The sequence below is a fragment of the Nanorana parkeri genome, unplaced genomic scaffold (assembly GCF_000935625.1).
Source record: "Nanorana parkeri isolate BGI_ZX_2015 unplaced genomic scaffold, ASM93562v1 scaffold1851, whole genome shotgun sequence".
In the NCBI taxonomy this organism is placed as follows: Eukaryota; Metazoa; Chordata; class Amphibia; order Anura; family Dicroglossidae; genus Nanorana; species Nanorana parkeri.
This window is the reverse complement of record NW_017308119.1, coordinates 123,119-134,834: the sequence shown is the minus strand read 5'-3', so window position 1 is coordinate 134,834 and position 11,716 is coordinate 123,119. Positions and strand designations below refer to the sequence as shown.

Sequence of the window (11,716 nt, the reverse complement as noted above, 5' to 3'; positions counted from 1 at the left end):
ACAGGGGGGCCCAGCCAGGGCATCCCTCTGATGCCGTGTGGGCCGCCTGGGTCGCTATGGCATGTAAGGGGTGCTGGCTGTCACTGACAGAGCTCAGCAGCGGCGTTTCCCCTCACAGCCGCTGCGGAGCTGTGTCAGTGACAGCCAGCAGCTACGGAAGAAGAGGCCGGCGTTCTCAGTGAAGGAGGAGGCGAGGCCCGCCTAAGAGCAACCCCGCCTCTTCTTACATCACTGGCAAGCGACCTAAGAGCAGGTGGGGCCAGTGATATAAGAGGAGGCAGGGCCCGTCGATAGAAGAGGAGGAGGGGCCCGGGGACGGAAGAGGAGGTGGGGCCCCGGCGACCACGGAGGCAGACAGTGCTGACAGTGTGCAGCCCATCTGAGACCCTGCAGAGCCCACTATAGAGAGTCTATGGTGGGCTCTGCAGGGTCACTCTCAGGTGGGCTGTTTGGTATATCAGGTGGGCTCTGCAAGTGGCATAACTAGCAATCACGGGGGCCCCATACAAAATTTTTGCAATGGGGCCCTGTGATTTCTAGTTACGCCCCTGATCCATGCTAAAAAATAAACCAGAGAACACCAATATTCTGTCTGGGGAGTGTACTGCGTTCCAGACTCTGATGAGAGAAGACTGAGTGGCCCCGAAATGTTGCAATCTGTGTGACAATAAAGGACGTTTGTTTGGACATGCATCCCGGTGTGCTGGTGGAATATTGTTGGTAGATGGACCTGCACATGTCTCACCTTCGTAAGTGCAATAATAAAACACATTCAGGGCCTCCACGGCGGCTTCACCCCTCTGCTTGTAGCCGAAAACCAGGTCTATCCACTCGTGGAGATGTTCTGACACATACTCCGATTCCTGGCGGGGACAGATAAGATTACACTGTTATTGGTGCTCAGTGCCATCGCTGGACATCACCTCTAAGTCACCAAATGTGAACCCACCAGGGCCTTCCGGTGCTTGTAGATTAAATCTTCCCGTGACGAAGCCCATCGCGGTAACACCACGTCATCCACCTTTCCATTGGACATCTGGAGGCAGCCGAGATCAAAACCTGGAGGCGGGGGCAAAAGCTTGTGAAATAATCCCCAACCCACATACACTGTATATACAGATCCATATGTACCCCCCATACAAAGGCCCACAGTGCCCAATATTCTGTTCTGCAAAGGTGGACCTAATTACCGTCTTAGGCCTGGTTCACACCTGTACGTTTTGTAGCGCGTTCAACGCTCGACGAACGCTCTACAAAACGCTCAAACATGAAAATCCCATTGTTTTCTATGGGTATGGTTCACACCTTTCCGTATTTCAGCCCGTCTGAACGCGATACAAAACGGCCTAAGCCTGAAAAGGTACATGAGCTTCTTTGCGGCGTTTTCGTTCCGCGTTTCCATTAGGATAGAGCCAAGTAGGCCTCGGAAACGCGCGTTTGTCGCGCATTTTAACACGCATGTTCGATACGCCTAGGTGTGAACAGAGCCTTACAGTTTAATTAAACCCGATGATCAGCCTCATACATGGGCAGCATCATTTGATGTTAGCAATGGGTTTTCAACCACTTCAACTCTTCCATCTATATTTCTGCTACAAAGATTGGCAAAGTCTCGGTGGCAAAGTTCCATCAATCACAGATAGATACAATGTAATAGTTTCATTGCATTGCAACAAGCTGCCATCTCCTGTAGCATGTCTGCAGTCCCTGACCGTCTCCTGTAGCATGTCTGCAGTCCCTGACCGTCTCCTGTACTATGTCTGCAGTCCCTGACCATCTCCTCTAGCATGTCTGCAGTCCCTGACCATCTCCTGTAGCATGTCTGCAGTCCCTGACTGTCTCCTGTAGCATGTCTGCAGTCCCTGACCGTCTCCTGTAGCATGTCTGCAGTCCCTGACCGTCTCCTGTAGCATGTCTGCAGTCCCTGACCCTCTCCTGTAGTATGTCTGCAATTTCTGACCATCTCCTCTAGTATGTCTGCAGTCCCTGACCGTCTCCTGTAGTACGCCTGCAGTCCCTGACTTTCTCCTGTAGTACCCCTGCAGTCTCTGACCTTCTCCTGTAGTACCCCTGCAGTCCCTGACCATCTCCTGTAGTATGTCTGCAGTCCATGACCATCTCCTGTTGAATGTGTGCAGTCTACAAAAGATTTCCACAGTATTATATTCACTTATCATGTGTGGCCCTTTGGTGAAATCAGAAGCGGCACTTGAGGACACCTATTTTAATCGGTTGATCACTACTAGTGTTCCCAGCACATACGTCGTCCTTAAATAGGTAACTAGCACACATTTGATGGGAATTGTCACGGCAGTTGTGCAGCAGCATAAAGAACGAGCATGACTCTCCGAGTCCCCCCACTAGACGTGTTCTCCTACCGTTGGCGTTCTCCAGGAACTCGGGGAAATAGAAGAACTCTGGAATTAATTCCTTCACATCCACAGGGTTCTCCATTCGGGCTTGCCAGGCGGCTGGGATGGAGTGGAACTGACGGTCCGAACAATCAAACCTGTGAAAGGTAGATTAGTACACGTGATTAATGAATACTCACCGCAGCCAGTTACATCAAACCCGCATTGGACATCCCGCCTCTGCTCACCGTCCGCTCTGCAGCTGGATGTGCAGGGTGGTGAACGGCTCCATCCGAATCATATAATGCATCACTCCCGCCGCGTTCGAGTAGTGAGTCCCGTAATGGAACTTGTCAACGGTACCAGTGGGGTCCTCAAAGCTCTCGTACCTGCCGAGACAATGAAAGAGAAAATATTTCCCCCTCTTCTTCCACAAGAGATTAGACAGTTCAATGAGGTATTAAAAAGTCAATTCCACCTAAGGCCCCATTCACACTGAGCGATTCGCAAATCGCGCGTGCATTTTGCGCGATATTGCGCAAATGCTTGCATTGAAAAGACTAGAATCGCGGCAAAATACGCTCCAAAAAGAGTCCTGCTGTAGCGACGCACGACCCGCGAAGGCGACAGACAGAGCCCCATTGAGATGTATTGGAGAGCGATATCGCGCGGATTACCGCGATCGCTCAGTGTGAACGGGGCCTAAAGTGACAACAACAGGAGTCTGGTTGACCAAGCCAGAGCTGGGCCAAGGGGTATTAAAGGAGAACTATGTGGTCAGGGCTTTTCCCCATAGTTCTCCTTGGGGTAACAGGAGGACACAAACTAGCGTCCTCCCGTCACCCTAAGCTCAGTATATAGGGAGCTACAGCTCGCGGTATACTGAGACGCCGCAGCTGAAACGGATCCCGACAATTATGTCTGGATCCGCCCAGCTGCGTGACTGACAGCTGGCTCTGCCTTTCTAGAGGCAGAGCCAGCTGTACCCGCCCCCTCCCCCGTCCGTTCCGCCAGTCAGCGCTGGAGGATCGGACAGGGGAGGGGGGAATCCAGCCCCTCCCCTGTCACGGCTCTCTGCAGTGACACGATTGAGAAGTGAGCGAACGCCGGTATGTGTTCGCTCACCTCCCGATCTACTGAGCCGACCTGTGACAGTCTCATTGTCACAGGTCAGCTCAGATTATGAGGCTGAGCGAAAATCACTCACCTCATAGTTCTCCTTTAAGAACCAGGCAAGGCCTCCAACCTATACAGTGAAGTAGTTCCCAGGTCATGGGGATGTGGGGGGGGCTCATTTTGGCCATTATGCCTTGGGTGTTGAAGAACCTTGTCCCACCACTAGGCCGTCATCTGCTCACAGCTTATGTTTTCAGGACTTCGGTGGCCTCAGCCTGCCCTTGGCTCCGGTCCCGGCCACTCTGGAGTTTTGTGCATTCCTGCCCACCTAAGATGAAGAGTGGGACCCCATTGTATTGGTCCCAGCAAGTAGCAGACCCAGGAGCTCAGCAGAGTGATCTCCTTGAGAGCTATAATAAACCATTAGATAGAAGAACACTGCAGTATGTACCAACATGGAATATATCAGTTTTAATGAACATTCCTCCTCTGATGGAGGTTTGTGGTCTGGCCACGTCTGCTGCGGACCTCTATCCTCCACACCGACCAATAAAACAAAAGCCAGAATAAGAATCAGCCATTGGCTGCTCTGGAACTCACTTCTCTTTCACCTCTCGGGCATGCCGCTCGTTTACCACCCCGATGGGTTTGGAGAGGTCACGGAACACCTCAGGGTTATCCAAGTCCAGTGTTTCCGAGACATAGTCCTGCAGAATCCAGGGGAACTGTAAGAAAATAAAAAGAACTCAAAACAGGAAAAGGCCAATATACAAAGTCAGTTGTTAGAAAGCAAGAAACGTAGATGTTTCCATGTCTCTGTTAGGATCCAGAGCGCCTCCAGGTGGCGCTGGAGCTAAGCCCTGCAGTTTCCGTACTCACCTGCGGGGGGTCTCCAGGCAGCCAGGAACTGCTAGGTACCGGACCTCCACTGGGTGGTGCTGGAAACTGCAACTCCAGTGCTCACCTGCAGGTGTCTCCCAGCTGCCACCAATCCACCACCTGGTGCTCCCTGGGAGGTTACTTAAAGGAGAACTATGGGGTCAGTGTTTTTCCCCATAGTTCTCCTTAGGGTAACGGGAGGACACAAACTAGCGTCCTCCCGTCACCCAAAGCTCAGTATATAGGGAGCTACAGCTCGCGGTATACTGAGACGCCGCAGCCAGAGCGGATCTCAACGTAGATGACGGGATCCGCCCAGCTGCGTGAGTGACAGCTGGCTCTGCCTATCTAGAGGCAGAGCCAGCTTTACCCGGCCCCTCCCCCGTCCGTTCCGCCAGTCAGCGCTGGCAGATCGGAGCGGGGAGAGGGGAATCCAGCCCCTCCCCCTGTCACGGCAGAGAGCCGTGACAGGATCGAGAGGTGAGCGAACCCGGTATGTGTTCGCTCACCTCCCGATCCACTGAGCCGACCTGTCACAGTCATAGTTCTCCTTTAAACCCTCCCTGCAGTAAGGTCTGTGGCTCAGTATTGTTTCCTGTTAAGCCTGAGTCCCCAGTACTGTAAACCTGCTTCTGTTCCCGAGTCCTGTATCCTGTGTATGTTGCCTGCTTGTTGTCCGGAGCTGTGACCTGCTTATGTTCCCGAGTCCTGTTAGCTCCCTGTACCCTGACCTTTCGTCCCTTAGTTCCCCCGGTGTTTTGCTTTGCTCCCTAGGTGTGCTTGCCTGTTACTTTTGCATGTGGTGTGGTTTAGATGTAGTTGGTTGCTAATACTTGTTCTGTTTAGTTTATTCTGGTTGGCATATTAAAACGGTATATCAGACATTCTGCCTTGTCCTGTGTGGTCACACGTGTTTGGTCTGCCTGTGTGGGTACCTGCGCAGGTGTGGGGGTCACCTGTGCCGGTATCCTTGACAGTCTCACTTATATGAACACTCTTTAGCTGGCTTTAGCTAAGCCCTCGCCATCTTCCCAAATAGATTCTAGATGCCTTATTGTGGCTAGGAAAAGGCATGTCTAGACAGTTGCTGCTTTCATTTTTCTCATTCCTAATCTGGGGCTGTCTGCACTGTAAAGTGCAGACTGCAGACAGGCTGAATGTATACAGTGCAATGTTTTCACTGGCTGGATGTGCAACGACAAGCTCTTAAAACAACGGGAAAGTTACAGGGAAGAGGTTACATTAGCAGTATGCATCCTACTTCATCCAATTTGCACAAAGAATAAAAGGTCTAAGTCAGTGGCGTAACAATAGCCATAGCAGCTGCTATGGGGCCTGGGGGTGGAAGGGGGCCCGTTAAGGATTGCAGAGGTTGCTGTTGACACTGACCCTGTATCTCAAGTGCCATTTCCAATCAAGAAGAGCGGACATTAGATGCACAGGAGACAATGCAGACAGCTCTCCGGCTACCCGACTTTAATGTAATTGACAATAGGAAGGTCACCGAGGGGCCCCATTAGAAATTGTTGCCATTGGGCCCCATGATCTGCAATTACGCCCCTGGTCTAAGTAGTCATACATGTGCGTCTAAAAGAAAGGCCGGGGAACAAGCAGGATGGGACTTTCTGTCTGACACTCACCACTGGGTACTGAGATAGATCGTTGTAGGTCCTCCCGGAGATTGTATTCAGCTGCATCAGGTACTCAAAGTTCGAGATCTCCCTAAACATCCATTTCTGGGGGACAAGAAGAAGGTGGAGAGGTGAAGAACTTCATATGCCAAGCTAAGAAAATGATTTCTTCCCAAAGAGCACCCAACATTCCGAATGAGCACAGTGCACCCAACGTCAGACATGATATAGTGTACATCATATGTGTGTCTGTATCTGTAAAGCCCCGTTCACATTGAGCGATTTATCGCGCGGTTATTCCCGCCATATCGCGGCAAATTACCGCGCGATATCGCGGTCCAATGCATTTCAATGGGGCAAAGGGTCCTGCTGTCGCGGGTCGCGTGTCGCTACAGCAGGACCCTTTTTAGCCGCGATTCAACCTTGCTCAATGCAAGCTTGAACGCGATGTCGCGCAGCAAATCTCGCGATGTCGCGCAATATGCAAATCACGCGACAAACGCGCGATTTGCATATCGCGCAGTGGGAACGGGGCCTAAAACTGTAACGATGTAACAGATAATGTATCCAGAGAAAACGGCGTTAGAGCTGTATACACTGGCGCCAGTTTCTTGCTTATAGAAGTGCATTTATTAGGGATGCACCCATACCGATACTAGTATCGGTGCCGATACCGAGTACTTGGGTGAGTACTCGTACTCGCCCAAATGCTCCGATACCTAGCACGAGTACTTCCTGTATCGGGAAGCCGGGCAGCGCATCATTACACGCTCCAGGGTTTCCTGATTGGCCAGGAAACGGCTCCATGCTCTCTCGTCACTTATGATGAGAGAGCATGGAGCCGACTTCCCGGCCGATTGGTCAGGAAGCTAGGAAATCCCGAAGCCGGGCGCCGTGTAATGAGGCAGCGCCCGGCATTCTGATTGAACGGGAAGCCGGCGTCGTGCTCCCTCGTCATCTCATGAATCCTAATATTAAGAAAGTGACCTTAAAGCATTAGTTTGTATTGCTTTAGAAAAAATATGACCCGTCCCTTTAAGAAAAAGTATCGGTAATTGGTATCGGCGAGTACTTGATCAAAAGTATCGGTACTCGGGCTTAAAAAAGTGGTATCGGTGCATCCTTGGTATTTATTCTCGTCCTTTATTGAAATAAAAAAAGATTTTATGATACTTTGGAATGTATTATTTTGGTATAAATGGTGCGAGAGCGATGTGCTGGCGGCAACAGAGAGCGATATGATGATCAACAGGAGCCGCGCGTATTGCATTGGAGCGCATCTGACCTTTGTTTATAAAAACACGAGGCTGCATCTCTTCTGGCGAGTCCACCCAACAAAGGCGGCATCACCCAGGGGGGAGGAGTCCACAATCGCCCGAAGTGACCGATGACACTGCTTTGGTTGTATTTGCACCAAGGAGCCATCTTGGGGCCACTGCAATGATTGGGTTTCACTTTCACGATTAATTGGACTGTATTATGGAGTGCACGTTCTGGTCTAGGGACTATAATAAAGAAAATGCACTCGCCTCATCCTCGTTTCTGCTTGACCAGTCCCCGCCGCCTCTCCTCCCCCCCCACCCCCCTCCCGGGGCTCTGGCGGTCTTAGAACCCATGATGTCATCACGTCTAATGCAGCTGCATTAGACATGAGGATGTGGAGGGATATACCAGAGCCAGAGCGGAGGGGAAGAGAGGTAAGCACTCACTGCCGCAGGACAGAGGATCGGGCAATTTTTTTTTTGTTAGCCCCTACACAAAAAAGAGCACTTGACCCTCACACTGTGGGGGGTAGCGCCACTGCATGGGTTCATTTTTCGATTGCCTGGAGTTCCTTAAAGGAGAACTATGAGGCGAGTGATTTTCACTCCTCCTCATAGTTCTAGCCGACCTGTGACAATGAGACTGTCACAGGTCGGCTCAGTAGATCGGGAAGTGAGAGAACACATACCGGCGCTCGCTTACTTCTCCATCATGTCCCTGCAGAGAGCCGTGACTGACACTCACGGCTGCCAGCAGGGATTCCCCCCTCTCCCCGCTTCGATCCTCCAGCTCTGACTGGAGGAACGAACGGGGGAGGGGGCGGGCACAGCTGGCTCTGCCCCTAGATAGGCAGAGCCAGCTGTCACTCACGCAGCTGGGCGGATCTCGACAGTAATGTCAGGATCCGTCCCGGCTGCGGCGTCTCAGTATACCGCGAGCTGTAGCTCCCTATATACTGAGCCTAGGGTGACGGGAGGAAGCTAGTTTGTGTCCTCCCGTTACCCTAAGGAGAACTATGGGGAAAAGCCCTGACCTCATAGTTCTCCTTTAAAGTAAAATGTAAAATGATAATTGCACATTCCCCGGGATAGTGAGCATCACATACCTGGGTGAGGCCCGAGTCTCGCAGAAGCTCCTGTGGAGAACGGCCGCCAAACAGATACTGGTTGGGGGGGTGTAAGCTCAGTATTCGGGAATACACTTTGTTCCTGACCTGCAGGGCAATAAAAAAAAAAAAAAAATGTACAAAAAATGCTCCGTGTATTACAATGATAAAAACGTTACAAAAAAGAAAAGAGAGACTTATGATCAGGTCAATAAATGAAATCCATGTTTAACCACCTAGATCATAATACCAAAGCAGTACCATGAAAAATCTATCTTTTATTTTGAATTCCTACTTAGGAGGGGGCACTCCTGATATCAGTGCACATCCTGTGCCTAGGCACTCCTGATATCAGGAGTGCCTAGGTACAAGATGTGCACTGATATCAGGCGTGCCTAGGCACGCCTGATATCAGTGCACATCCTGGGCCTAGGCACTCCTGATATCAGGAGTGCCCCCTCCTAAGTAGGAATTCAAAATAAAAGATAGATTTTTCATGGTACTGCTTTGGTATTATGATCTAGGTGGTTAAGCCTAGGTACAGGGTGTGCACAGATATCAGGAGTGCCTAGGTACAAGATGTGCACTGATATCAGGCGTGCCTAGGCACGCCTGATATCAGTGCACATCCTGGGCCTAGGCACTCCTGATATCAGGAGTGCCCCCTCCTAAGTAGGAATTCAAAATAAAAGATAGATTTTTCATGGTACTGCTTTGGTATTATGATCTAGGTGGTTAAGCCTAGGTACAGGGTGTGCACAGATATCAGGAGTGCCTAGGTACAAGATGTGCACTGATATCAGGCGTGCCTAGGCACGCCTGATATCAGTGCACATCCTGGGCCTAGGCACTCCTGATATCAGGAGTGCCCCCTCCTAAGTAGGAATTCAAAATAAAAGATAGATTTTTCATGGTACTGCTTTGGTATTATGATCTAGGTGGTTAAGCCTAGGTACAGGGTGTGCACAGATATCAGGAGTGCCTAGGTACAAGATGTGCACTGATATCAGGCGTGCCTAGGCACGCCTGATATCAGTGCACATCCTGGGCCTAGGCACTCCTGATATCAGGAGTGCCCCCTCCTAAGTAGGAATTCAAAATAAAAGATAGATTTTTCATGGTACTGCTTTGGTATTATGATCTAGGTGGTTAAGCCTAGGTACAGGGTGTGCACAGATATCAGGAGTGCCTAGGTACAAGATGTGCACTGATATCAGGCGTGCCTAGGCACGCCTGATATCAGTGCACATCCTGGGCCTAGGCACTCCTGATATCAGGAGTGCCCCCTCCTAAGTAGGAATTCAAAATAAAAGATAGATTTTTCATGGTACTGCTTTGGTATTATGATCTAGGTGGTTAAGCCTAGGTACAGGGTGTGCACAGATATCAGGAGTGCCTAGGTACAAGATGTGCACTGATATCAGGCGTGCCTAGGCACGCCTGATATCAGTGCACATCCTGGGCCTAGGCACTCCTGATATCAGGAGTGCCCCCTCCTAAGTAGGAATTCAAAATAAAAGATAGATTTTTCATGGTACTGCTTTGGTATTATGATCTAGGTGGTTAAGCCTAGGTACAGGGTGTGCACAGATATCAGGAGTGCCTAGGTACAAGATGTGCACTGATATCAGGCGTGCCTAGGCACGCCTGATATCAGTGCACATCCTGGGCCTAGGCACTCCTGATATCAGGAGTGCCCCCTCCTAAGTAGGAATTCAAAATAAAAGATAGATTTTTCATGGTACTGCTTTGGTATTATGATCTAGGTGGTTAAGCCTAGGTACAGGGTGTGCACAGATATCAGGAGTGCCTAGGTACAAGATGTGCACTGATATCAGGCGTGCCTAGGCACGCCTGATATCAGTGCACATCCTGGGCCTAGGCACTCCTGATATCAGGAGTGCCCCCTCCTAAGTAGGAATTCAAAATAAAAGATAGATTTTTCATGGTACTGCTTTGGTATTATGATCTAGGTGGTTAAGCCTAGGTACAGGGTGTGCACAGATATCAGGAGTGCCTAGGTACAAGATGTGCACTGATATCAGGCGTGCCTAGGCACGCCTGATATCAGTGCACATCCTGGGCCTAGGCACTCCTGATATCAGGAGTGCCCCCTCCTAAGTAGGAATTCAAAATAAAAGATAGATTTTTCATGGTACTGCTTTGGTATTATGATCTAGGTGGTTAAGCCTAGGTACAGGGTGTGCACAGATATCAGGAGTGCCTAGGTACAAGATGTGCACTGATATCAGGCGTGCCTAGGCACGCCTGATATCAGTGCACATCCTGGGCCTAGGCACTCCTGATATCAGGAGTGCCCCCTCCTAAGTAGGAATTCAAAATAAAAGATAGATTTTTCATGGTACTGCTTTGGTATTATGATCTAGGTGGTTAAGCCTAGGTACAGGGTGTGCACAGATATCAGGAGTGCCTAGGTACAAGATGTGCACTGATATCAGGCGTGCCTAGGCACGCCTGATATCAGTGCACATCCTGGGCCTAGGCACTCCTGATATCAGGAGTGCCCCCTCCTAAGTAGGAATTCAAAATAAAAGATAGATTTTTCATGGTACTGCTTTGGTATTATGATCTAGGTGGTTAAGCCTAGGTACAGGGTGTGCACAGATATCAGGAGTGCCTAGGTACAAGATGTGCACTGATATCAGGCGTGCCTAGGCACGCCTGATATCAGTGCACATCCTGGGCCTAGGCACTCCTGATATCAGGAGTGCCCCCTCCTAAGTAGGAATTCAAAATAAAAGATAGATTTTTCATGGTACTGCTTTGGTATTATGATCTAGGTGGTTAAGCCTAGGTACAGGGTGTGCACAGATATCAGGAGTGCCTAGGTACAAGATGTGCACTGATATCAGGCGTGCCTAGGCACGCCTGATATCAGTGCACATCCTGGGCCTAGGCACTCCTGATATCAGGAGTGCCCCCTCCTAAGTAGGAATTCAAAATAAAAGATAGATTTTTCATGGTACTGCTTTGGTATTATGATCTAGGTGGTTAAGCCTAGGTACAGGGTGTGCACAGATATCAGGAGTGCCTAGGTACAAGATGTGCACTGATATCAGGCGTGCCTAGGCACGCCTGATATCAGTGCACACCCTGTACCTAGGCACTTCTGCTCTGTATCCTCGTAGCTCTATATCTGCAGTGCGAGATCATCTAAGGTAGTGGTCCCCAACCCCCTTGCCGCGGACCGGTACCGGTCCGTGGATCAAATGGTACCGGGCCGCGGGGCCCTGCACTGCCGACGGGCTTCACAGTGAGGGGGCGGGTCCTGTGACTCACCTCCCCTCCCGGCCGTGTCCATAGTAACAGGCGGCGGGAGGGGAGGTGAGTCGCAGGAGACGTGTGTGTCA

General features: G+C 50.4%; 1 protein-coding gene across 1 annotated transcript in view; it reads right to left on the bottom strand.

The window, feature by feature from the left end:
• Window positions 1-11,716, bottom strand: part of LOC108799900 (neurobeachin-like protein 2) — a 104,045-nt gene that overhangs the window by 16,406 nt on the left and 75,923 nt on the right. Inside the window, 7 exon segments of the mRNA XM_018571836.1 lie at window positions 746-863; window positions 950-1,059; window positions 2,379-2,509; window positions 2,600-2,740; window positions 4,068-4,192; window positions 5,987-6,082; window positions 8,346-8,453. Coding sequence (XP_018427338.1) covers window positions 746-863; window positions 950-1,059; window positions 2,379-2,509; window positions 2,600-2,740; window positions 4,068-4,192; window positions 5,987-6,082; window positions 8,346-8,453 — 829 coding nt within the window.